The 27,709-nt window shown below is 41.0% G+C and overlaps 1 protein-coding gene across 3 annotated transcripts; it reads left to right on the forward strand.

Moving 5' to 3' along the window:
• AZIN1 (antizyme inhibitor 1) lies at positions 1 to 27,428 on the forward strand. Of its 3 annotated transcripts, none has more exons than XM_074814368.1 (12): positions 1 to 297; positions 6,106 to 6,243; positions 14,242 to 14,439; positions 16,513 to 16,686; positions 16,955 to 17,127; positions 20,676 to 20,810; positions 22,603 to 22,684; positions 23,807 to 23,881; positions 24,945 to 25,110; positions 25,527 to 25,753; positions 25,920 to 26,134; positions 26,756 to 27,428. In XM_074814368.1, exons 3-12 carry the CDS (start codon positions 14,338 to 14,340, stop codon positions 26,865 to 26,867), a joined length of 1,461 nt encoding a protein of 486 aa, XP_074670469.1. In that variant the 5' UTR covers positions 1 to 297; positions 6,106 to 6,243; positions 14,242 to 14,337; the 3' UTR covers positions 26,868 to 27,428. The 3 variants fall into 3 exon arrangements, with proteins under 3 accessions (XP_074670469.1, XP_074670477.1, XP_074670486.1); XM_074814376.1 differs by having other exon boundaries at positions 2 to 297; positions 25,635 to 25,753; XM_074814385.1 differs by lacking the exons at positions 1 to 297; positions 6,106 to 6,243 and adding an exon at positions 15,350 to 15,520.
• The last annotated feature ends 281 nt before the right edge of the window (positions 27,429 to 27,709 follow it).

Below are 27,709 nucleotides of genomic sequence, written 5' to 3' on the forward strand. Positions count from 1 at the left end.
GCCCCCTTCTCCTCGCCTCGCCGCTCGCCCAGCAGCCCGGTGGCCGTGCTCCCGCCTCCACCCCCAGCTGCCGCAGCCCCGCGCCCCCGGCCCGCTCCGGCTCTGTCTCTCTCTGTCTGTGCCCTCTCGTCCCAGCGCTGCGCTGCGCTTCCCCCGCCGGTCGCCCCCGCAGCCTATGGCCCTGGAAGGCGCCGCTGCCGCCGCCTGTATTTCTGCTGTAGGTTCCCACATCCCTCTTTAAAAATTCCGCCTAAAAAGAGAAGACGATTTACCAAATCTTTCGGGCCGTTATCTCACGTGAGTACCGGTGCCGGGGGTCCCGGCGCCCCCGGCCTCCCGCCGGGCCGGGGCTCGGCGCCGCGGGGGAGGTGGCAGGCGGGAGGGAGGGAGGCAGGCAGGCGGCGACGCCCACCCTCAGCGCCGGAGCGGGCCGGAGCGTCCCTTGACACTGGCGGCGGGAGGGAGTGGAAGGAGCTTTTCCCTCCCTGGGGCCTGGGGCTTGGGGAGGGGCAGGGGCAGGCCCTTGTTCCCCCCGGTGCAAGGAGAGGAAGGGGAGCGGTGGCTGCGGCACCCGGGAAGGGCGGAGAGGCGCCCGGCGGGCAGCACAGCCGCCAGCCGCCGTGGCGGTGCCGGGCGGGGAGGGGGATGGGGCCGGTTCCTCCCGCTGCCCTTTCTTCGCCCGGCGGCGTGGGGCGAGACCGGCTGCCACCGGCGGCGGCAGATGGAGAGCGGCGGGATGAGTCAGAGCCGAGGCTCCCCCTCTCCCCGGCGCGCAGCGAGGCGCCGGGCGATGCGGGGCCGCCGCCCGGCAGGCGGGCGGGCGCCGGGGCCCCCCGCGCCCCGAAGGGCTGTGGTGGCGGCAGGCGGAGGGGGTCAGCGGCCGCCACGCTAACATGGCGGACAGCCCTGCGTGTGAGAGGCGGCGAGGCGGGAGGGGGAGGCCGGGGACCGGGGCGAGGGCTGCGCCGGGGCCGCCGTTCCGCCTTCTCCCCCAACCCCGCCGGGCGTGGGAGGGCGGTGGGGTCGCCGGCTCCGCGGGGAGCGGGAGCGGGGGCTCGGCGGCCGCCCTAACATGGCGGATTCCTGCGGAGGGGGGCTGTGTGGTGTCTTCCCTCTCAGCAGCCGGGGCAGTGCCCTGCGGCGGGAGACCCGTTCCCGCCGGGCGTTGCTACCCCTCGCCGTGCGCCTCTTCCTGGGGAGGGGGCGATGGGCGTCCTCGCCTGGACCCCCCCCCCATGGAGAGGGGCTGCCCCGGACCCCGGCGTGCCGTCCCCTCGCCCTGTGGCAGCTGCCCGGGCTCGGGATCACCGTCTCCCGTGCAGGATCCCTTCCCCTCGGTGTACCCGAACGCAGGAAGCTCCCTGGGGCCCGGGAGGAGCAGCTGTGTGACAGGCTTCGAGGCTGGCCTGGCTGACGGGCGGCAGAGAGGCTGGAGAGTGGCATGGCTGCGGTGCCTCTCCTCGCCTGATTCTCAGAGGCCATGTTGTGCGTCTGTAACCGTGACTATCCATCCGGGCTCCCACTGTCACGTTCCCCTTTTCCCCTCACCTGAGCTGCACATGCGGGTGCCTGCACGGGGCCTCACTGTGTCCCCCTCGGCATGGAGGAATGGGGGTCATGCCAAGGAGCAGGGTGGCAGCGTGAGCTGTCAGGACACTGCACAAGTTGTTAGGGCATTGCACAAATGACGCTTTCCCGGACGAGCGCTGGGATGACAGGGCAAATTGCCTTCACGCAGAGGGGCCGGGGGGTCCTCCAGCGCATGGAAAGTGGAGCCCTTCCTTCTTGTTAGCAGTTTCCTCCCTTTGCCAGGGGTGGCTGGTCATCTCAAGGACGCACGTTTTCCCCCTCCCCTTGGTCAGTCTGTTAGTGTAGCAGTAGCAGCTCTGGTGCTGCCAGCCCTTCTGGAAGTCTCAGCCTCCTTGGCTTGACTGCCTCTGTCGGTACTGTACTGGTCAGTAGTGCATGGTACTGTACGGCCGCTGCTGTACTGGTGGCTTTTAGAAAGTATGGAGAGGAGGGTCCAGTTGCTGCTCAGGTGCTGGCGGGGTGCATGTGTAAAGCACTTGGATGTCAGGGTATGCTGAGTGTGTGTGTGCTTGCTGCAGTGCTGTTCTGTGTTTGGGGAGAGGTCAGCAGAGGTGCCCATTACTGGTTGTAGCGGTGAGGTCAGCAGAGGTTCCTGTTACTGGTTGTAGAGGAGCTGGAAGTACCGTGTGGGAGTGGGGGGCTTGTGTGTGTGTAAGGGGGTGCAAACACAGGAACGTGGGGCAGCTGGCGTGGCTGAGGAGAATGCTGTTACAGCTTGTTACCAGACAGCACTGCAGGTCTTTTCCAGTTGGCAGTCTGGGCTCGTTCAGAGCCCAAGAAGCTGTGTATCTTGTGCTGGGGGGGACCCCAGTTGTAGTGAAGAGGGGAGTAAGTGAGTTTATATCTTTTGAGTCTTTCTGAAGTGCATCTCCTGCAGTGCAAAATCCTGCACAACTGACATGTGCCAGTAGGCAGAAGTGCTGCGTTTCAGACCTCTGCAGCAGTCTCTAGTGACCGAGCAGGATTTGATTGTGTAGTCCCAGTCGAATATAGCCGCCCAGAACGAAAGCATCGTGTGGTGTCCAATAAAGCGGGTTAGACCTGCCTACCCTCCCAGCCAGACGCATGGCTGGGTCTCCTGTGTGGTGGTGGGTTGGTGGCGGGGAGTGCTGCCCCACTTCTGCCCTCACCCCGGCTGCTGGATTTTTGGCTCTGAGGATACTGCACTTGCCCGCTATTCTTCCCTGGATAAATGCGGGAGGCAGCGGTGCTGGGGGGGAGGTGGGGGTTGTGAATAATGGTGATGGTAGGAGGGGTTTGTTCCAGTCTGGACTGGTCCAGTCTAGTTCTTTCCTTCCTGTCACCGTGTGAACAATGCTGCTGCTGCCGTGGCTGATGCTTGCGACACGGCAGCCCCCTCCCCGTGTGCTTCAGGCTGTGGTGAGCTCCCTTCCCTGCCTCCTCTGCCTGCCGTAGGCCGAGCCCCCCCGCAGCCGGCCGGACTGCTGCCCCCCCCCGTCCTTCCCGCCGGGCCTTGAGCTCTGGGGGAAGCTTGTTAAACTCCAGAAAAAGAGGGGTCTTTACAAGACTTTGGGAGGGGGAGGGTGGTGTTTGGTTGAACTGCAGTGGGAATGTTTCTCCCGTGGGGACAGTTTCACTGGAGGCCAGAGGCAGGCTTACCGCCTTTCAGCACTGCAGCCTGCCCCCAGCCCAGAGCTTGTGCCTCTGGCTGCTCCCTGTGCTGGAAGGCTGGTGCAGGTGTGTGTTCGCAGCAGTGCTGGGCTGTAAGGTCTGGAAATGATTCCATCTCTCCAATTAAAGGAGAGACGGAGTGCTCTGGAAGGAAATTAAGACTGTCCCTTCCTGAAAGGGAGACTTAATTGTGTAATGGACTAATTTGAGTATAATGGCAAATTTCAGTTCAAAATGCTGTTGATGTAGTGCAGGAGCAAGAGTGTGGTTGATGGGAGCATTCCTCGGGGATCTGTGCTCCCTTCAGGACCTGCTCTCGCCCGCCTCCCTACAACGCCCTGGCCCTGATCTGGAAAAGGCCTATTGTAATGGAAGAATAGCTGTTTTTTTGTGGACCAGGGTAACTTTGGTGCCTCTGAGTCTGTCAGTTGGTGTAAATGTGCAAGCTCATCGTACTGCTAGATTTTTAGGGTTTGGCTCATGGGTATTTTAGCTCAGGTCACTAAAGGGTCTCTTTTCAGAAACAGAACGATGCAGTGGATCGTTTTTTTCAAAGCAAATGAATCGGTGCCTGGTTTTACAGGCTTGTCTGCATCAGACATGGGGAGCTGAGGGGGCCCATGAACTGGAAAAAGCCTGGCCCCGACCGGCCTGCTGGCACTCATAGGGCTTGCAGTGGGGGTGCAGTTCTGGCAAAACTATGCACTGTGGATGACTGGGGGGTTGTTTTGTTCCTCAGGTGAGTGTTGCTGTTCAAGTATGAAGTACAGCGTTGCTGGTCGAGCTGCAGTCAAAACTTGAGGCACCTGTTAGTAGAGTATACTAACAGATGATATAGAAATACATGCATATGGTGTCACTTGAGTATTAAAAGGCAAAGCTGCCTTCCTGATTTTTTGCTGTTTAGCAAAGAATGTTTTTATACCTGCTTTAAGACCCTTAAACAATGAGCACTTCATTGTGGCTGATCACATACGCAATTTTTCAAAATCTGGGTTTGCCCATATGGGTTATGGACACCAAATACACTTCTGCTTAAAATGGTAGTCCTGCTCTGCCACAGTACAGCGAACTCTTTGTGCTGTTTAAAGCAGAGTAAAATTACTATGATTTGAATGGCTCAAGTTGTACCATTTTCCTCTCTGAATATTTAGTATTGGCAAACCTGCACAAACGAGAGCAGTCAGGCTATTTTCTATACATTTGTATAGATCCTTCAGATAAATAATTCTCATTTAAAATAAATTCTGAAGGGCAATTACAAATCAGCACAGCTTGTAGTTGACTATTGCTACAGAAAATGATTGGGTTTCATTCTAGCTCCATGGGAACTTTCACTGCACACTTCTTTCTTGGGATATGTGAGAATATTTATTGGAGTAGTACTGCAGGTGATATATGTCTGAAGCATGGCTTTTTAAGTTTTGCACTAAAGGTCATGTGCTCTCCCTAGAAGCACCTGTTTCAATGACTTGTTTTGCTGGGAAGGTAAACTTAATTCATAATCATTGGACAATTTGTATGAGTTCTTGAGTATAATTGAAACAGCACTAGAAAATAGTGCTACTAGTTAATTTGACAAAAGGAGAGTGTTGCCAGCTTTTAAAACTGTTGTGTGAATACTCTTAAGAACTAAATGTTGCTGACATCTTGCATTAGTGGAAGAAAGGAATAAGAGTAAATACACTGCATATACATTAATTCTAGCTGGAAAAATTCCTTAATATCTCAGTTTTGAAGTGCTGAGGTTTATTTTTAATGTTATGTGCTACCAAATGTTAATTTATATGATACAGCTGAAGAGATTGCTCTGTGGAGTTGCTGTAGAAGTTACCCTCAAGTTGCATTCACTCTGTGATTCACTACTTTACAGAGTATGCTAGTTCAGTTTTCTAATAGCAAGAATAAGTGGAACAATACACTTCAGAAGTTTGCTTAACTAATATGGTTGAAAACATGATCATTTGGGTTAGGTGATTCCCAGAAGCCAGGTTTTTGTAGTCAGCACATGTAGTCTCATTTAAATAATGAGCAGCAAAGATTTATTTTTACAGTAGGTTCCCTGTTTCATGACATAGACCACAGTGAATTTGTAGAAACTTTGTTATATGTTGGGTTTACACGTGACCAGTTCTGTACTGTATTTAATTCCATGAAAATGACAGTTTCTTTTAGAAGAAATAACTTCTCAGTGGGTCTGGTTAAGGTTTCCTTGACTGCTTTTTATGTTCATTGTACTGTTCTGTGTGATTGTTTTACCTTAATTTGACTAAGCTAGACTTGTACTTTAAAATGCTACTTTGGTGTTGTGTGTAATAGTCTTTAAGGGCCAGCTGAACTGTTTCCTCATTCCTGAAGGCAAGCATAAGTTTCTTTTTGCTGTCTTGCTCATCTCTGGGTTTGTCTGTATGGTGTTCAGTTTCACTATATAAAGCACTATTTTTCACCCACATGCCGTGTTCATTCACAGCAGAGGAAGAAAGAACATGGCAAGGGAATTCTAAAATAGAAAGTGGCTACAGGGTCAAGAACACTTCTGGGAGGGTAGTCGAGTATTAAGCATACTACCCTAAAGCAGGAGCTCTTTGCCCTTTAGTTTTGAAAGTCTTCCAGTTCAGACTATGAAAGATAAGTACAAACAAGCAGTTTCATGTGTGTAATTCATGTGTTTTAGCAGTTCTTAATACATCTGACTTGATCTGGCTCAGAGTTTACATTCACTCTTGAAAACTGGGTCTTTTATGTGATTATAAACTTTCATGGTGGAGTGTTGCAAGCCTCCTTAAAAGCAGTACTGAAAAGACATTTGTTACATGTTTTAAGATAAAGCTTCTATTTTGTTCTGGCTATGAAATTTATTTTTGTATGCATTTTCTCCCACAGGGCAAAATCTCTGATCAAGTTTACAACTATCCAGAGGGCTTAGGAGAAGTGCTTTATAGAGAACAGTTCGACTTCAACGCTGAGCCACCTTGGGAACCTAGCTGATGATAGTAGGGTTCCATCTCCTAACTTGTCCATGTAAGTCTCTTCCTTCTCTTTTCATCTATATGCGGGAGGATAAGCACTTCCAAAAATACAAATGGCACGTATTGGCTTTTTGATAAGCACATAACTGTCTTGATGTAGATTATCAAAATTTGAAAATAGTGGCATGCATATTATATAGGGCTTTCATTCAGCTTTCCTCAACAGAGTTATCTGATGAATTTCTGAGAGACTTAAACATGTGTGAGTAAGCTTTATAAATAGTTACTTTTCTGAATTAGGCCTGTTGGATGCAGAAATCCTAAAATAAAAGTTGGTGGTAATTCTGAAGTCATGAATTGGCACTGCATGACTGTTAACCATCAAACCATTATTTCCTGAGTATATGTGATTTCTTAGATATTTTATACTGAAATAGTTTAAAACTGCTATTGTAAACAGTAACGAATGCTGATCATGAAGGGTGTGCCTTCCCAAATGCCTGTCTCCATTATTTGCTAATTACTATTCACTTCCACAAATAGTTGTAGTTGAGCTACAGTAGAATGTGGAATTTTGTGTTGGCTGGAAATGGTGTACCAATTATAAATGCCTTTACATTTTTAAGAAGTAGTTAATAAAGAAAAACAAGACCCATGATAACTGAAAACAAATGAATGCACATAGCTGATCTTAAAGAGCAGAGAAAACTCTGGAATGTGTGTGGTTATCCTGTTCTGTTAACATAAAACAAAAGCTTTATGTGGTTTTAACAATAATCTTAAATGCATTTGTAATATCTGAGTTAAGCTGATTTTATACAGTATTACTTTTTTCCTGTCTAGCTGAAGGCATTTTCGTTTGGCTTGGTACCTATAAATTATATAATGCTTTTTAATGTAAAACTTGAGAATGAGAATGGTTAAGTGCATCTAACTCAGCCAGGTGCTTTTTAAAGACCACAAAGAGTCCAAATGCCAGTTGTGTTAGTATGTCTCCTAATAAGGTACTTAATGTAGATGACCCTGTTCTTTGAAAATACTGCAGTAAGAGAGGCACAGGGTGAGCTTGGTTTATGATGATTTCTGGCTTTCTCCAGAGGTTGTTCTTTTTGTTTTGTTTGAAACTTACTGAATTATCTGCATACATTTGATTCTATGTAGATGACTGCTCTATTAAAGTCAATATAGTTCACATTGAAAATCCTCTGAATATCACTTATTTTGTAGGTGTCACATGATTTTTATAAGCAAAAGATCTGATAAAATTGTTGCTCTTGTTCAGTTTCTGAGTTTTGGCTCTCTTGTACGTGGGTAGAACTCTTGAGTGACACTTTGAACTTCAACAGGAATAAAGTAGTAAAATGATAAGAAAGGCAGAAGAACTAGGAGGGAGTGAATAAAGTTTAAAATCTTAATGTACTATAGATGCATTTTCATTTCTAAAAATGTTCTGAAGGGTATTTTGGCTTTGACTGAAGCTTTTCCCCTTTGAGGAGAAGGTTCTTCTGGTACCTTCATTGCCAAGAAAGGTTGGACCAGATGGTCCTTGAGGTCTCTTCCAACCTGTGATTCTGTGATTCTGTGATTCTGTGATTCTGTGATTCTGTGATTCTGTGATTCTGTGATTCTGTGATTCTGTGATTCTGTGATTCTGTGATTCTGTGATTCTGTGATTCTGTGATTCTGTGATTCTGTGATTCTGTGATTCTGTGATTCTGTGATTCTGTGATTCTGTGATTCTGTGATTCTGTGATTCTGTGATTCTGTGATTCTGTGATTCTGTGATTCTGTGATTCTGTGATTCTGTGATTCTGTGATTCTGTGATTCTGTGATTCTGTGATTCTGTGATTCTGTGATTCTGTGATTCTGTGATTCTGTGATTCTGTCTGGTAGACTTGTGCTCTGACAAATAGTGCAAGATATAGCTTGTCCTAAAATGGAAAGATGTGTTTGTTTTGAGCTTGGATCTATTATGTGTTGGCTAATAATATGCTGTACACAAATATAAGTAGTTCAGTATTGAATGTAGTGGTGATGTAGGTAGCAGTAGTCTGCAAGTCTTTGCCAGTAAATTTGTACCTGTTGTGGTGTGCTGAAGCACAGGTGATTGCCTCAAAACACAGCTAAGATGTAAGTTAGCTATCTAATTAGTAGTTTGAGTCCTGTTCAACTTGCAAAGTGATTTAATGGGGAAAAGGTCAATTGAGCTTTTAAATATAATTATTAATATTATGTTCCAGTGGAACTCAAATAAAAATCTTCTGTCTGAAGGTATACTCACATTCCCATTAAACTTGCTTCCTTTTTATAATTATCTCCCTCCCACTTTTGTCCTTGTATTACACTGGCCAAGGAAGAACTTGGAATTTAGTTCTGTCTCCTTTTAAAATCTGTTCTATTTATTGCCACATCTGGTTGATAGGAAATGGAGGGGATTAGTGATGGAAATCTGATCTATTAACAAACCCTGTCTATGCCAAGTGGAAGCAGAAGTTATCTGGACTGGCTAGCCTTTAAAGTTCTCTTGACTGTCTAAATAGACCGGGTGGCAGTCGGGGAACAGGAAGGCAGGGAGTTTGGAGGATTGGGGAGCAATGGGGAGGCCAAATACTAATATTGATTAAGCAAGTAAGAGGAATGTGTAGGAAAGTGCTTGCATTGTCATGAAAGAAGTGCTAGTGTGGTACCGCAGAAGTACACATGCACTTCCAAGAGTAGTCATTTTTGTAAGCTTTGCTAGCTTATTGGCTTTGAATAATGTATTCAAACTTGAAGAAAACAGAAGGAGGTTCTTGAAAGCACAGTTCCTGTAGATGATGTCAGTTGACTGTTATTTTTTAGTATCTACCCCCTTTGCTTGCTCACTTCAGCAGAGATGCTCTTGTTGCATTGCTCATTTAACTGTGTGGAATACTCCTGAGAGAATGGTAGGATGCAAGTAACATAAGCTGTACAGGTTGTGACCCTCAGGGGATTTGTACTGAGAGGCAACTTGGGTAATGCAAAATGCCCACTGCCATTGTAAATGGAGACACCTGCTTCAGCATTTCCATCAGTTGGTTAGTGGCTGCATTGAGCTAACCCTATGATAAGGATGTAAATTGGCAAAACGACATCTTGAAATATTTTTTAAAAGATGCCCCAGTTACAAATAGGCACTTCCTTCACTGAAAATGGAAGGCTTGTGTTTCTACTCTTCTACTATACCTGTTCTGTATTTAATTGCCAGTGTTAGTGACAAAATGCTTGTACTTTTTTGATCTGTTACCCCCGAAGAACCAGTATTGTAAGGAATGTGAGATGAATGTATTTTACCTCTATGATTTTTGAATCAGCATAATTGTTAATCTCATAAATATTTATTTTACTTAAGACATGTAGTTGAAAGGTATTATTTGGAGCCTGTTTGGTTTGCAGAGACTTTGTTCTTTGCGGAGGAAGATTTTAATGAAAAAAACAAGCCTCAAGGTTTTGGTTTTTTAGGCCAAACAACATGTAGTTCTGACAGTGTAAAGAAAACGGAAAATTATGTGTTTGTTATGGATGCTTGCATATGACAAGCATGTGTTTAGTCACTTTTCAGAGCATTTTAATTTTCTTCTATTCCAGATGTCTGCATTAATTACAGTGTTTAAATACATAAACTTTTATCTTCAAGTTCTTCATCTGGGAAGTCATTGTCTTAAACCCTAAAGAGCCTGAGGATGTAATGCTTACTTCAAAGAAAGCAATTGCATGCCTATGTAGAAGTCTCATACCACTTGACAGCTTTTGTTTGCCCTAAAATATATGTCCTGGAGCATCGTGCAGACTAATATTTCAGGTGGTAAAATGGGTGGTGTTACCACACTAAGTCTGTCAAATCATGACTTGCAGCAAGTCAGCACTTCCAGCAAGGACTGAACTCTGTACTGTAATGATTTCTGACTTGTCTTACAGGCATAGAAGTCTTAGACCATCCTCTCTATTTCCTTCTGTGTGTATTCATTTATCTTCCACAAATTTTATCATTGATTCTCCTCCCCTCTCGGGGGGGGGGGTCAGTCTGAACAGAGTAAGCTTATAACACAGTCCCAAATCCTACTGCTACTGCAGGTGTTAAGCCCTTAAAGAAACGTTTCTCAAGTATGCACTGTTTTGTGGTGGTGCTATAGCAGTGCTGGTAGGAATTTCAATTTTATCTTTGTAGAATATTCTTCCTATCTGGTTCTCAACAAGGCGGAAGAGATGCAATTTCTTGCAGAGCAAGAGCAATTGAAGAGAGGAATGGACTGTGACTCTAAGGACAGAAGTTGGTAGGCTAATGTTAGCTTTTTTTACTAGACAGATTTTCCTAAATGAAAACAGTTAGGCATGCTTTGAAAAAGCAATTGCTGTTTAGCAGCCTGGGAGAGGTTATACTAAGTTGTTTATGGCTTGTTGCAAGTTGTTCTATTAAGTCTGTACTAGCATGGATTTGGTTTTGTCCCTGTCTCTTGACCATAAGATCCTTTTTGGATGAACGAACTACAGTAGACAATGTGTGTGTTAGGAAATTACCTTCATGTGTTCTTTTTTGTTGTTTTTGGGAAGTTAGTGGTAAAGAGGCCTCTTCCTCCCCATTCTTTACTTAAACCAGTTCTCCCCCTTCTTCCCACAGGGACTCCCCAAAAGGGCAGCTTTTCGAGGAAAGTGGTGTTCTACACTGTCTCTGAAAGCTATAGACACTGCAGTCATTAACTATGAAAAAACTTTTAAGAGTACTACAAAATTAGCTTCAATTACTCCAGTGTAACTCAGATGAACACCAAGACTCAAATCAAAGCTAGCTGTTTAGACCAAGCTTCTTCATTGGAAATAGGAGGCACAAGCAATTAGCCTGCAGGGTGGGTGTGTGTCTCAGCCTAAAAAGCTATTCAGTGCTCTGACTGGTTCAGCTGGGTGCACTGAGACCTCCCAGCAGGGCAGATGGGGGTGTGCATTCATTCAGTGGAAAGGACTCTTGACCATCTGTATGCTTTACTGTGTAGGAAGTAGGTTGTAGTACAAAAAAACCCCCACCTAAACTTTAAAATCTAGCTTAGTACCATTGTATATACAGTAAATCCTTAAAATGCTTTAGTTTTGCCTTCAGGCTTCTTAACAGGTTTGTATGATGTGTCAGGGAACTGTGAGCTTATGATGAGAAACGCAGAATTTGTCCAACTGGAATAAACAATAAAAAGAATCTCAGATATGAGGCTTCTGCCAGCCCAGTCACTTCTCACATGCATTCAATTGCAGGCATTTACTGGTCAGATGTGAGTGGGGAGGGAGAAAGAGGAACTGGGATCATGGAAGCTCATCCTGTACAGAGTTACTGTGTCAGAATGTTGCCACTGAGTTTTGTTGAACTTTTTCTGAAGTCATAGGACAGATCAGATGTGTCCTGAAAGATTTTCTAGATTTAGATACAGCACAAAGCATAGTTGAAATTTTAAATTTTTCCTTTAACACCACTCTGTCACAAAAGGATTGAAGCACTTTTGGTTTTGAATGGTTAACAGATCTCATACACTTGAATAATCTGATGAAAATGGAAATCACTTTGCTCTTGCATGTGTTCACCATGGCTGGTTTACTTACTCCTCTCTTTGGACATTATTTTTCTTGCAAGAAGACAACAAAAGAGCTATTATTGGAGCAGACAAGTTTAATGTGTTCATTACACAACCAGCAAGTTCCTGAGGATGCGTGAAGTACTTCAAAATTTAGTTAAACATTAAGCTGTTTAAGTCATAGTATAAAGAGATTATGCTAAAAGTATTAAACTCTGCTGTTAGTCTTTTTCTTTTTTTGATCTTCATGTTTTGAATCCTCCATAACTATATAAAGTTTTCAGTAAAATGCTGATGCCAGCCTTTCTTTCCGGAGGTGGGTGGAGGGGAGGGGAACCCAAACCCTTTTTGGTGCTCTGCTCCTGGAAATCATGGATACTTTATGGAGGAGAATGTGTTGAGGACTTTCTGCTAATCAGCTAGCAAATCAAGGATACTGATGAAGAACCTGTTTAGAGGGTGACAGTAGCTATGTAAACATGACTGTGGTGTTCACGTTTGTTTCGCTGATTAATAAGTCAAACTTAGTTCACAAGCTTCTCATTGTTTTTGTTTGGTGGTGGGTTTTTTAAGGAGCTCTAGCTGTCAATCACAAACCTAAACTGAGATGTGACTAACTGAAGAAGTTTTTCCTGGTTATTATAGTGTCTACTACCTAGTCATTGTTTATATAATTGTAATTTACTTAAATCCTTACATCAATGTGATAATTACCTTGCTCCTTAGTGATTATTTTGGATCTTAAGGATTCACTTAAATAAGCATATGACTCACTATGTGCAAGACAAGTATGTTCTTACCTAGCATACTTGTCTTTATCATTCAGCTTCTGAATGTAACTGAAAATTCTTGTTGCCACTGAGTTAAATTCACCTGGCAGTAAATATGTCTCTTAAACATAGGTGGCATAGTTGAGTTACACAGCATACAAAACTGCTGGCTCTTTTCCCCATTATTTGGTATAATGACAAGCAGCAGCAACTGCTGCTTAGTTGTCTTAGTATTAGTTTGAGCAAAAGTAACTTTGTTCATATTATTAACAATGTTAACCAAACTTATGTTGCAAATTGTGGAATTTTTTTGACTGTAGGGGGGTGGTGGAAGAAACCTGAGACTGGTAATACCATGGCCTTGTGACCATTTGAAGCCAAAATTCTTCTTAGCTTTTAGTATTTAGTGAAGCATTTTTACCTGCGGCTGTAATGTTTCTGGTTTTTATCAACACTTTTAATTAGAAAAATAATTTTGTTATTTTAAAGCCAAGTACAGGTGGCTTTAGAAAATAACCATCACTTTATTATAAAAACTATGCAACTTCTGTTGGGAAATTAAAAATAGTCTTGGGTGTTCATGTGAAGAAGGAATCTAGTTAGCTGGCTGGTTTTTATCAGTCTTGTGTTAGTCATGACGATGACAGTTGAAACAGAAGTCTGGTCAGTTAGTTGCTATAAACTAATAAACTGCTTTTAAACAAGACCTACAACTCTAGTGAAATGTAAACTGCAGATTGCTGTATTCATCAAGTAAGGCTGATGAGGGTATATAATCAACTGTTGGTAGTTTTCTGCTTTCTACTGATTTTTACTTGAGACTGACTAATCCATATTCTAAGACTGTATATTTAACAATGGTTTCTGGTTTTGGACTTCATTGATTCAGGTTGTCTTTTGGAAAACTCTGCTTATAAACAACATCTAATTTGCAGTGAAGGTTTAAGGATAAACAAGATGCAAATAAAGCTAGGCTATAACTGTTACTTTCTTTTAACACTAGTTTTAGTTACTGAGATTAATTGTCATTTTTAAAACTACTTCTAGCTATTGGCTTCTTCGTTAACCTCTATTGAAGTGAAGGTTTTAAAGTGTTTTAGGTAATCTTATGAACAGAGCAACAAAATAAGTCTAGTAAATATAGTGTGTGAAGGCAATGGTTATAAACTAGCATCTAAACAAAAACTTGAATGTTAACACAAATAGGTGAATCTAACCAATATCAATGCTAACATTTAATCAATAAACTACAAGTTTTAAGAAATTAGAAACGTTGTATTAGTCTTCCAGTTGCATACTTGAATACTAATGTTGCTTAAGGTGCTATACTTAAGAATAGCTGACGTGTTTGTACAAGTATGGTACACTTGAAGTATTTTCATAGTTTGCGTAAGCTCAATGCAGATCAGTGTGCATACAGTCAGGGAGTCTTCTCAAGAACATCAGTGGTTTCTTACTCATCCTTTAGTATTGGATTTAAAGTACACAGCTTTTGTTTTATTCTTGGCTTCAGTAGAATTGCTCTGTCCTTATCCCTGGCAAATGGAGGGTGAACAGAGTAAAAAAAAAAAAATTATTTTTTTTGTAGAAAGGGTGTGTGTGTTACGTTTGTAGTAATCAGATGTAGAAATGTGTCTGATTTTTAAATAATGGCATAGTATGCTTTGTGCCTCTTCCCATTGATTTATATTTTCTTTGTGCAGTTTGTTGCATAATTTAAGGACCCGGATATAAGGCTTGGAAGCCCATCCCTTGTGTTTCTTGGTTTATGACTGTCGGCTTTGTGGAATACGGCTGAGATGAAAGGATTTCTTGAGGATGCAAATTACTCCATTGGTCTGTTGGATGAAGGAGCAACTCTTGCAGATGTTATTGACAACTGTATTTATGAACATACTCATGTAAGTTTTTCTGAGTTTTCCAAATCTTCTGGTGCAGTTTTCTAGGTCTTCAAACTAGGTCAAGATATTTAGCACTGATGAGCTAACAGCAACAGAGGAACAGTCGACTAAAACTCACCTTATAAAGTAGTTCCCTCTTCTAATTCTACTACTTTGTTTGCCTTGGGCTGAATTCTGTTGGGGGAATTTGGGCAACAGTTGTTACCTCCCTGAGTGTGGCTAGCAGGAAAGCTTGTTGATGTAATTAAATACAGGTTCCCATCTCATTGTTCCAAGAGATTTTATTATCAGTGGGGTTTAGACCAGGAACCTGAAATTGGGCAAGTGGATATCACTGAGTTAGAAGCTTTTTTGCTCTTTCCCTAAAAATATGGCAAAACTTAGACATATATGTATGCTGAGCCAGTTTAAAGCCATGTTTAAAATTTCTGTGGTCACAGTTGTATGGCTGTACACCTTCCTGTTACCCTTCTTTCTGTTGGAAACATGGGTACAAGCATATTGTGAGGTGTTACCTTTTTTCTTTCGAGACAATAAACTTGTCTAAAAGCTATTAAGGTTTAGCAACCTACTGGAAAGAAACTTAAATAATTCTGTGTATACAGTAGTAATTTTATTGAATAAGGCTTCACTCGCTCCTTAAGAGGCAGGAAGATGTTGTAGCCTTTGATTTATAGACCAGGTTGTAGAAAGAGTGAGCTTTTAAAAAAAGTTTGAAGTTTCATTAAGCAAATCCTGTATCCTTAATATGCCATACCTATGAGTTGTTCACCTTTCCCTTTGTTTATCAGAACTAATGTTCAAATGCAAGTGCTCAACTATAGTAGAGCAAATAGCTAAATCCCATGGCCTTCTGAACTCAGGTGTAGGATTCCCAAATCCTGATTCCTAATATTCTTTTTCTGTCTAGCAAATAAATAGGTAAACTACTGGCAACATGTCATGTCTCCAACCACTGGCTGGCTCACAGAGGATAGCTGCCTCCTGCTGCTTTCATTTACTCCTTTAGCTCAAGGGGTAGAGGCCTGTGCCATGGATCTAAAGCTCCAGATCCCATTCCTGCTGGTGACCCGTACAGGGGGTCAGTATGCTTCCACCCGATGGAATTTCTATTTGTGTTTTTTAAACAGAAATAAAGACATTGTATACAATAAGCCACAACATAGTTGCGAAAGTCAAGTGCTAGAATTAACATTTGATGTACAGTCTTAATTCAGATTGATCCTATGTTTTGTGATGGTCTTTAGTTGATATACACTAGGCCATTCATTTACAGGAATTTTACTGAGTGCACATTATAAACAAATATAGAATGATCTGTTTGGATTTTCATCCACTACATCCACATCATAACTTGGTATTGAGAAAGACTATGGTAACAGATGTACAAGGGGGATTGTTAACAGATTCCAGAAAAGTGTCTGTGCATTTTGTTAAAGATTCTGTGCTTAACTCTGCAACCTTAGCACACTGAGTTTAGTTTAGTTCTTAAAATTCTGTTGAACTTTGTGTTAATCAAGATGTGGAGAACAGTCTCAAACTTGACTTCCTGAATTAAAATACTATCAAAACAAATTTTTAGTAAAAAGAGCTATTAGCTAGATGTTAAAATAATGGTAGTGCCTTAGATTTATTCCTTGTATAAGAAGATATAAATAATGTTGAGACTGGAAGCTTTTGTCCCAGTGGATTTTCTTCCTCCAAAAAGTTGCAGACTCCTGAAAATACAAAGTTGGAAGAGATTTGTGACCTATTCTGTATTTTTCGATAAAATCAGCATTTGGCATTTAAGTAGTATCTTTTGCTCAGGAATCTCAGAATATTGTCTAAATAGCATTCATAATATCTCTGAAGTGGTAGGTATTCCCTTTGATTTTATTTTTTTTAAAGAACTAGTTCAAATTGCTAGGTGAAAGTAAAAGCAAAAGTGTTGTACGAGGTCAAACCTAAAAGTTAATAGTAGAGTGAAAAAAGTACGTAATTCTTTAAGACTTTGTTTCATGGGTTGTTTATGTTTTGACAGCAAACCCACAATTTCAGACATTTTATTTTCTTACTCTTCCTTTTTTTTAGACTGGAAAAAGAGCATTTTATGTTGGTGATCTTGGAAAGCTTGTAAAGAAGAACATACAATGGCAGAACATGATGGCACCAATAAAACCATTTTATCCTGTAAGATGCAATTCTACTCCAGGTGTACTTGAAATTTTGGGAACTCTTGGTGTTGGATTTGCATGTTCCAGTAAAGTAAGTTTCTTTTCAGTGTGTCTTTTCTTCCATATATCTGCTGTTTGAAAATCAGCTTATTGCTATTAAGTGCCATGGTTATAAATTTAAATTCTAAATTCCTGTGTAACTGGCTGTTGAAAATATATACTTCTATCCTAGAAGCAGTGGGTAGTTTTCTGTTGAGTGTATTTGACTGTTTAGTACAGTACTAGAGCACATCTAATAAAAAATCAACAAAGCTAGCACACTGGACTGTGTCAAACTCTGGTATGCTCCTGTTTTTCAGTCTGAAATGGCATTGGTACAAGACCTGGGCATTTCTCCTGAAAACATTATATATACAAATCCTTGCAAGCAAGCTTCTCAGATAAAGTATGCAGCAAAAGCTGGGATAAACATCATGACTTGTGACAGTGATATTGAGCTGAAGAAAATTGCACGTAACCATCCAAATGCTAAGTAAGTGTCAAAATTCTGGTTTTGTTCTTTATTTGGGGGAAACTTAATTTTGCCTGTATTCTGTGTTGAGTTGCAAGCAAGGTACATGGCTTCTTTAATACAATTCACCTGTACCTGTTTTTCTCTTCTCTTTGTCCACTTTGAAGGTAGCTTTCAGGCAACTTTCCCCATACTGGGTCTCAGCTTCCTAATATGATAGTAAGACCCTTGTTTTGGGAGAAATCTTACATTTTGATTTAGTAGGGCAATCTTAATGTAAGAGTTTCAGTGATTAAAGTTCAGGTCTGGCACCTCATCTGCAAGTAAATCTTCCTGCTCTGTTGTGGCTTCACTGTTTTCTTTCAGGGCATTCTGTTTAGATAATAGTGGCTTGAGCTGAAGTCAGGGTTGAGACTATCAGCAAATGAGAGTGTGCATCAGGTCCCATCTAGGGTTTGGGCGTGCCCTGCAGATCTGTTAAATACACCTACAGGTATTTTCCCACTATTAAAACAGAAATTTGACTCCAGTTCTGGTTTTAGTCACTTCTGTATTGGCCCCAATGCTTTCTGTAAAGTGATCAGAGCTTATGTCCTGGTTGTTAAATATGAGAATTTTATTGCTGCCAATGTATTGTGTTCTTTAGACTGATAGGCGCTCATGTCACTGTCATGTCCCTTACATATGAATACTTTGGCTGGGGGCCATACCTTCAAGAAATTTGGAGTCAGACCCCAAGTGAACATTACAGTGCTTTCCAGTGATTAACAAGATACAGCTTCCCACAGATGTCATCAGAGCACACTAAGAAACTGAATTCCTGACATCCTTTACAAAGCCCTTGGTTCTAGGCAGTCCTTATTAGTGTCATGTCTTCTCCCAGAACTGTGGCCATAGTTGTAGAATTGGGAAGATTCTACCAAGTTCAGTATCTGGAGACTCTGCTCATCCCATGTAGCTACTTTTTTTTTTTTACTACCTCGAGTTCACTATTACTGTTGCTAGTGATTACACTTCATCCTCATGGAAGCCTGTCAGTGCTTTGCATACTGAAGAGTACTTCCTGCGTAAAGAATGTTATGTATGATAAATAATTTTGTGTGTAAAATGCTGGCCTTGACATACTATGTGCTTTTGAAAGCCTTAGCAATGCTAAAGCTCTTATGTCATTAGTGTTTTACCAGTTATCACTGGTGGTGTTAGTGTTTTGTTAGTTTTTATGTTGATTTTTCTCCTTGAGTCCAACAGCCTCTTTAAGAAGATGCTGTCTATGGAAACATCCACAACAAGAGGAGTTAGGATGCAGATTTTTCTTGAGCCAGAGGAATTGTAAAGTGGTGAGACAGAATGAAGGAGTTCCATGAGCTAGAGAAAACCAACATAAACTCTTTACTACTTTCAAGGATCCCATAGTCTTATTATTTGAAAAAGTTCCTGTTTACCAAGGACATGAAACTCAATATCTACAAAAGAACTGCAATTTGCTGTCTAAATTTTATAGAAACCTGATCTCCAGCTCTCCTATTGGGTAGAGATTTGTTTGTTTTATTAGATTTCTCTTATTCAGGTCATTAAAACTTTGATGCTGAAATAACAGCTATGAGTTTTCTTCTTTCTGTTCCTTGGCATAGTTTCAAAGTCAAAGCCTTTATATAGCCTTGTTCTTGTGGTTGTTATAGCTAGGTTGTCTTTTTGTAGATGAAGCTAATTACATTAGAGAAAATCCTGCTTAGAAACCTGTAATTCTCATTTTCTGAAAATTCTTGTAACTTTCTGCACTAAACTCAGTAATGGGTGGGTCTCTTTATAATTGATGTTTCTGCCTTTAGAAGTCTCAGTAACTCAAATGATTGCAAATTCTTTTTTTAAGAAAGAGCAGAAATGTCAGAAAGGAGTGCTTAGTCTTTCATTTGTTTATACCTTTGGATTTTTCCAGGCAAAGTTTAATTGCTAAGGTTGCTGGTGTCCTGAGAGTTCCAGTAGAGGCATGGTTGTTATAAGTATCAATGCTTCATTTAAAATAAACAAAAAACCGAAACCCAAACACGCACATCCTCTAGCCCTGCTCTAACTGGCTGAAACCCAGGAAGAAGCAGCCTACTAGATTTCTAAAAATCAGAACTGCACTTTTCCAGTGGTTTGCACTAGAAAAATATCTTGACTCACTTATAATGCTGCTGTAATAATTCATCAATAAAACTTAACATTGGATGTCTAAGAAGTGGTTTTGTGTTATCTTCATATGAGATACAAACTACTGTATTACGAATTTGAACTTTTCTACATTTTAAAGCATTTAACTTTTGACAATTTTTTGTTATATCAATTTTTCAAAATACTTTACAAAATGTTGTTTGACTACAGATTTCTTGAACAGAATTGTCTATGCTAGAGGAGAAGCAGGAAATGAGAGGCTAGTCACAGTTTCTCAAGATGAAGTTGTATAAATTAAAATTATCAAAGATTGGTGGGCAACCTGTGTGAGAATTTAGGATTTTTGCTCTTTACAAGATGCATTTTAAACAAATCATGAGACATTTGGAAAGGGCTTTTAGAAGTGAAGGTAGCTGTTAGGCCAACATGTATTTTGTAGTGGCTAGGCTAAGTTTTGCTTGTTGCATGTCTTGAAAAGATCTATTTCATCTTGAGTGCAGAGCTTCTACCACTTGTTTAAGCTCTCCAGCTGGTTAACTGTCATGTTGTGCTCTCTGCAGTCTGCATACGTGCCATGACACAACTTCTGTTACAGCATAGCTAATTGATGTTTATTGGGGCAACGGGGAGGAGTGACTTGGTGAACAGCAGTGTGAATTTGTGAGTTCTGGGGGTATACGTCTAGAAGATTTGATGTGAACATGCCTGTGCCACTGAACTGTTACTTTAGTATAGAAAACTGTCAACATTGGCACTCCAGTTTGCCAGACCTACTTGGAATGAGGCTTTAACCAGAGGGAGGAAGCTGTCTCACTGCATAAGTCTGTAAGAGATGGTCCTTCTTGCCTCCCAGCTCCACAGGTGCCCTGGAAGAAGGGGCAGGGAATGAACTGACACCCCCCACCCCATCCCCAGTCCATGTGTTTAGCCAGGAGGAGAGGTGGAGGGATGTGGCCAGGGTGTGCTTTCAGTGCGTCAGCCTGGTGTTCTCCAGATGCTGGGCTTAACCAGATCTGGTACATGACTGACTGAAGGGGAATCTCCACACCCTCCTCTTGGCTAGAAAGGGGGACAGCGATGGGAAAAGCATATCATGGTCTTAATGGTTTTATGAGGAAGTATACTTTATTAGAAGGTAACATTCTCTTTTATTACAGCACTCAACAGACTCTTGCTGCTACAAAAGAGTCTTAGTTGCTGCATTTCCAAATCCCTTGTCCTTGTTGGCTCCATGTTTTAGCCCCTAATTGCTAGTTTTTTCTCTGTACAGGATTGTTTTTATTAGGTTCACTTGACTCATCCATCGATGGAGCTGGAGTGCTGACAACATAATCAACACACTTCTGACAGTCTTCAGGCTTCACATGTGCTGATGATGTAAACCAACTGCCCCAATCATCTTCCCCTTCTCTTAGGCTCTTACTGCACATTGCCACAGAAGACATTACTGCTGATGAGGAGATGAATATGAAGTTTGGCACCACCCTGAAGAACTGTAGGCACCTCATGGAATGTGCTAAGGAGTTGGGAGTCCAAATAGTTGGTGTCAAGTGAGTAACTTTATTGTTCTCTGCTGGCTGCGCAGATGTTTGTATGGTGTACTGAAGACAGAATATAAAAGAATTTTTTTCCTCCTTTGGCACTATTTTACAGGGTTTTTTGAAAAAAAACACAAACCAAAAACTTCTGGATTGAGCTTTTGCTTGCAAGCAAAGTGCTGTATACAAGCAAAAAACAGTATGAAACAATGTAACTATTACAGACATCAAAGCAATTTGAAATGGAGTATCAGAAATCCTGTCAGCATTAAAGCAAAGTGTAGAAGGCTCTCCTATTTTCTAGCTGTACTCTTGAACTTCTGTGGTAACTTGATTTGTATTTTTCCAGCAATAGACAGCATAACACAAGTGCTAGTATATCATAGAATGGCTTGGACAGACTTTGAACAAGATGAACATGGAGTTTGATTTTTGAGGAGTTAAGTCCTATGTCACTCTTTGATCATATCAAGACAAAATACTCAGATAAATTTTTGACTTGCAGATAGCAGGAATGAATCCTAGTGTGCTGAGAGCTTCCAAATGATCTGTGGTATTTGAATTTGAAGTTTAACAAAGACTTTACTATATGTAGGAAAAATGCATGCACAAGTGTTTGCTGTCTACCTGCAGCTACTAATGTATCACATGCTCATGAATGTTTGAAGAAAACAACCAAACAAAAGAGGGTGGGTCATCAAGACAGTAATTTAAAATGGAAGCCAGATTTTGAGGATTTAAACCACAATTGTTTTAATGTAAATATCCTTGAAATTTATGTTAAATTAAAGCATAAACATACTATAGTCATTACCAATGACAAAGGTGTTTAAAAGTTAGATTGTACTACTGAGAAAATGTACCTCTTATGTAATGTCTAACTTTAACAAAAAATCACATGGCTTTTGTGCATTTTTATTAAAAAAAAGAAAATAAAAATTGTGGATTCACGCAAGTAAGTTTAGAAAGTGACCCTTGCCTCAAAATGGCATTCCTTAAAGGAGTAGACTTGGAGTAGAGAGTGTTGTGGCTCAGATGGGTGTGTGTATGGTCTGTCCAGAACCAGCAGTCCATACTAGTCTTTAGGAAGCCTGTAGGAATGTTGGCGCTTGATTTAGCACCCCAGTTACTACTAGTATTACGGCAGTACTTAAACCTTTTGGACAAGAAACCAGAGAGGATTCAGGAGCTTGTGGGAGGCATCAGGAATCTGCTTCTGATGACCTGCTCACCAGCTTGTTTGGCCTTGCTGTGAAACTAAGACCTGGCCTGGAGTGAAGAAGCTTCATAAGAGGATGGCAGTGGGACACACCTCTCCTCATCCTCTCCCAAATGGTGGGGAGAGTAGATAGCATGCACAGTACAGCCCTAGCTTGGAGGAGAAAACTGGGTGGCCCAGGAGAGAGGATATACAGGCAAGGCAATACAAAGTAGGTTGAGAGAGGGGAGACAGTATACAGGTATTGTGTTAACGTTGGCATCCACTGAAGAACAAACTTCAACCACTTTGATAGTGAAGACTGAAAGGTTCAGTAAATCTGTTCTTAGTTCTTAAAGATGAGAGTATTATAGGAGATTCTTTGCATTAAGAGCAAGACAAGTACAATCAAGTACAAATTCAATGGAATAGAAGGCCATCATCTTCTGAGCTTATTCTTTGCACAGTTACTGTATTATCATGCAAGCTTGTCCTGATCCACTTGGGAATGAATTGGTTCTGTTGCTATTTTAGATGGTGAAACAGTTTGCTTGGTCTGAAAGCTACATGGTTTCAGTGTATTAACTGTGGTTTTATTTCTTTCAGATTTCATGTTTCGGGCTTTTGCAAGGAATTGCAAACGTACATTCATGCTATATCTGATGCTCGGTGTGTGTTTGACATGGCTGTAAGTAGACAAATACACACACACATGCAATTGCTACAGTAGAGGATTCATTTTTTTGTAATCGTACTAACAAGCCAACTACGTTATTTCCAAAATACATCAATGTAGGAAATGGAACTTTTAGTAAGGGACTAAATACTCCATTGCAAGACATGTGGTAGAAGTAAAACAAACTTTATAATCCTAATTGTGGACAAAGGTTAATGAATACTGTCCCGCTGACCGGCACTAGCATTCTGTGATGTTTTCAAATAAAAAAATCAGCTTCCCCCTTTTGGTAAAGGCTTCTTGAAATTCAGATCTCAGTCCTGCAAATATGCAGTTGACATTTTTAAGTTATATTAAAATATTAAGTATTTGTATGCTGGCATTTATCGTGATATAACCACTAATTTGGTGCATGTGATCTGAGGTTAATAACTAAGCATCATAAGAAATAAGTGTCATGTTGTGGGGGGGAGAATATCCAAATTTGCATGAAGAGGAATGGATTTGTTGGATGCTTCAGATGACTCTGAGTCTTACATCTTTTATATGTATTTCTCATATTGCAAAATTCAAAAATCCATTCTCTAACATCTGGCTTCCTGTAAACAAGAAGCTTGTAAACTAGAGAAGACCGCAAGTCATTTTACTACTGTGGTTAGTGCATTAGCTGTGACTGGTAACACATGGATGGCAACAGAACTGAAGTTCTCACTGATCTTCGTGCAAATTCACTGTAGCAGTCCTGTCCCATAAGCACTATCCAAAGGACTTGCATTGTATGTATTTGTAAATTCCTAAAACTTTCTTTTGTCACCACCCTGTTCAGCAAATATTGTCTGAATATAACAAACACCACAAGATGGGAGTTGACATTGCTGTGGGACTTCTACTTAAGAATTGTGTAACCAGCTTGTATTGACATCCCAATGCTATTACTACTAGGTTAAATGGAGCTGTACTAACTTTTACAATGCTGATACTCCCTCACTAGACATACTCTGCTAGATATGCTCAAAAGTATATAAGTACATAGAAAACAACCACAGTAAGGAGAAAACCACAGTAAGGAGCAACAAAAAAATATTTTTATGGTTACAGTTGTCCGTGTACTTACATTCTGCCTATGCCTTTTAGGAAGAATTTGGCTTTAAGATGAACATGTTGGATATTGGTGGGGGCTTCACAGGTTCAGAGCTTCAGCTGGAAGAGGTATGCAAATGTATTGGAAGTTGAAACTCTTAATTTTGATTTAGGAAGCTGAAGTGTTTAACCTTCGGTAGCTGAAACTAATCCTAAATTCCATGTTAGACTGTAAGTCGTGAGATCCAAATAATTGGTTTTATAGTCTTTATCATGGGTAGTGTAATCAGTCCTTGGAGGTGATCGTTCCTTTTTAATCCTGTTCATATTGGGTGAATGCTGACTTAAGTATGTCACAGATTAAATTACTATCCTAAGCCACCTTAACAGTAGTAATTCAGGTTTTTTTGGCAGTTGACAGTTGTCCAGCTGGTTGCTCTATTGCATGGCTTGGACCAGAGTTGCTTAGCATGCTTTGGATCATAAACCATATTGCTGCTGTATGAAAGTATGAAACTTTGCTGTAGAACTGAAGACTAAAGGGCTTGTTTTTACCTTTGCTTTGGCTAGCCTTTGATTTGGATCTTTAGTATTTAGTGGCACATAAAACAGAGTAACCTATTTACACTTATGTTGTCTTAAACACAAACTACTTTGAATGTAGGACAGTGAAAGTGATTCAGTGAAAAGCTACTGACAGCAGTCAGGGCTTTTCTTTCTTAGTTCTAATTGTTCTGCTACTTGTCCAAAATACTTGTTAATCTCTAAATATCTGGCTTAAGATTTGAACATCAGTATTTAATAATTCATTCTGTTTCTAATACAACAGTATTCAGAACTGATCACAAAGGCTCTTTCCTTGTGTTTTGAGATTCATATGTAACTTTACATTATCTGTGCTGCACAAACTTTGAAATGACTTGTACAGTCTCGAGTGTACCACAGTCTGTATTTTGGTTGGTAGGAGAGACTCTAGTACTCAGACCCATGGTACTCAATCTTCAGTGTTTAGCAGAATGACCTATTTTCTTAACACTTCTGTAAATGTTGGACCTCTGGTAAGGGCACTTGTCAGAGAACAGAGAAATGACTTAAACTTTTGGTGCATGTACTAGAACTGTTGCTGTCTGAAAGTGTGTGTGAGATACATAAGCTGAGTTTCATTGTTCTTACCCCTGACTCAATTTCCTAGGTTAATCATGTCATCAGGCCGTTGCTGGATGTCTACTTTCCTAAGGAATCAGGTGTTAATGTGATTGCAGAGCCTGGGTGTTACTATGTTTCATCTGCATTTACACTAGCAGTTAACATCATTGCAAAGAAGACTGTTGAGTATGATAAACTTCTTCCTTCTGGAGGTAAGGGTTGTATTTATCTCTTGCATGTTACAAATCAGTACAGATAGCTGCCCACTTCTAGTCAGTCTAGTTTGTCTCAGCATGTATTTAATATGTTCCCTCATGCTTGCATTGTAATCTGCCTTTTGGGTTCTGACTGTATGTTGTCTGTGTATCTCACTTTCTCTGTTACATTTATGTAGCACTTGTTTCCTCATTAGGTTTGACTTCTTAATGGTTAAACCTATATTGGGTGCTTTACTGAAGGTGTATTAAAAGGTTCTGTATTAGAAGAACACATAGAGCAGTCTGCTTCTCTGCTAAAGTAGAAACTGGATTTATATTAATAGTGATTATTACTGAAAGTATTAATTTTACAGCTGAATTTATAATCTGGTCTCATACAGATTACTCTGCTCGTAATTTTCCCATTCCAGTATATATGGAACCCCCTTGTCAGGAGAAAGCAGTTGACTTAAGTAGGATTGCAAAAGGACTACTTATGACAAAAAATGCATGCAAGACAACTTCTTTTTTACTTCCAGTGGAGCAAACCAGGAATGATGATGAACCAGTATTTACATATTACATAAATGATGGTGTTTATGGTTCTTTTGCAAGTAAATTGTCTGAGAAACTGAATACTATCCCAGAGGTTCACAAGGTGAGTCCTTCTATATTCTTCAGAGATAGTCCTTATTATCCTTATATTTTTTATACATATTTAACTCTTCATGTGGATATAATTATTTATAAGATCGTCCTTATATAAATTTGAAAACTTACTTTTTCAATAAACTGAAGCCTGAATTACCTGGATTTCCATATAGAAATACAAGGAAGATGAGCCTCTGTTTGCAAGCAGCCTTTGGGGTCCATCCTGTGATGAGCTTGATCAAATTGTGGAAAACTGTCTTCTTCCCGAGTTGAGCGTTGGAGATTGGCTGATCTTTGGTAATATGGGTTCTGGTACCTTAGGTGAACAGTCTACCTTTAACGACTATCAGAGGCCACTGATTTACTACATGATGTCTTTCAGTGACTGGTAAGAAAATTCTCTTTGTAGTGGCAAGATTGTTTTCACTTCCTTCAAAGGTGTACACTTACAGCCAGATATAGATTACATTTGATGACAAATATAGGTAGATGCAACTGAGTGTAAGAATGTGCCTTTTTAGTTTGTGGCTTTTTTTACTATTGTCTGACTTAGCTGAGAGTAAACCGAGAGCTGCAATAAAATGCCTACTTTGCTTTAAAGTTGACAAAGGAAGGCAAAATACCTCATGTCAACTGACTTTAGTGGTAGTTCTAAAGCCTTTTACTGTTTAACATCAACCTCTGAGCTTTCCTAATACTAGTAATTGCAACTTGTGCACAGTAGTAGTACCATTGTTGTAGGCAGGAAGGGCAGTAATGCTGATGTGGTGATGGTGAGAGTTGGGTGACCTGTTCCAGTACTGAGGTAGCCAGGGCCCTGCGCCTCTGCCAGTGGAGAGTCATGGCCTTTGTCTGCCAGGCACCTGCAGAGCTGAAGTCTCCCTTCTGCTGAGACTGGCGCCAACCTATCCGGGGCAGTAGATGTCAAATGCTATATTCAAGGCTGGTTTCTGATGTGAAATTGTACATGAAAACACCTTATTACAACACTCATCCTTTTCTGCTGCAGGGATGAGATGCAAGATGCTGGAATTGCTTCAGACACATTGATGAAGAATTTCTTCTTTGTGCCTCCTTGCATTCAGCTGAGCCCAGAAGACCGCTTTTCCACTGCAGCTTAAACAGGCATTAACGCTTCATTTAGACCTGCAGTTGCAAGTCTGTAGTTTGTCTGGTCAACATTCCAGTGTGGAAGAAATGGAACAATCTTGAATTCAATTCATTCTCTTCAAAACTTGAAAAATTAGTAATAGCTAATGGGGACCAGGCAAAACAAGCTACAGCTACAATTCACTGGGGGGTGGGAGGGTTAGATAATGGTGTCCAAATTTAAAATCAAGTTCATTTAACCCCTGAGCGTTTAAATATGCAACAAAATGGATGACTTAGTGGAGATGGAAACCCATCACTTGGGTTCTTCAACAGTTTACATACAAGTACACAGTTTTTATACTAAGGATTCCTGTTAGAAAAGTCTTGTAAAGTTATTGTCTTTCGCCCAGATATATCAAATGTCAGTGGGAGACCAGTGTGACTTCATTAGATGTTTAGTGTATTTAGAATGTGTAAATTTGTGCTTTGAACTGTAGTTTAATAAATGTAAAATTGCATCATAGTATTTGTTGTATTTGACCCTTGATGTATCCCTTGTATGATTGCAATAAAACTTTGTGTAGATTTTACTGTTTTTCAGGCTAACTTTGGGAGGGGCTAGGCAGAAGAGGTAGCTATAAAATAGATGTATACATGATTGTTTTGAGAAGCCTTCTTTTCTCTAGCCCATTATTTCAGCTTTGTATTAAACCGTAAAAAATGTAAGATTGATAAACCTGTGTGAAGTGCAAGTCATAGGTTCCTGGAAGGCTAAAAGGCAATTTGTGGTGTATTTTAGGTTCAGTTCTTAACACCAAGCAGCAAACCTGCAGTAGATACGGATGTGTCCAGAAGAGGTAGTCTTTTAGCT

The sequence above is a fragment of the Strix aluco genome, chromosome 1 (genome assembly GCF_031877795.1).
Source record: "Strix aluco isolate bStrAlu1 chromosome 1, bStrAlu1.hap1, whole genome shotgun sequence".
In the NCBI taxonomy this organism is placed as follows: domain Eukaryota; kingdom Metazoa; phylum Chordata; class Aves; order Strigiformes; family Strigidae; genus Strix; species Strix aluco.

Excerpts from the sequence above, each read along its gene's own strand:
- AZIN1 (XM_074814368.1), top strand. The coding sequence starts at position 14,338 with ATGAAAGGATTTCTTGAGGATGCAAATTACTCCATTGGTCTGTTGGAT. Across the intron at positions 22,685-23,806 it reads GGTGTGTGTTTGACATGGCT|GAAGAATTTGGCTTTAAGAT; the intron begins GTAAGTAGACAA and ends TATGCCTTTTAG. Across the intron at positions 25,754-25,919 it reads CTATCCCAGAGGTTCACAAG|AAATACAAGGAAGATGAGCC; the intron begins GTGAGTCCTTCT and ends ATTTCCATATAG.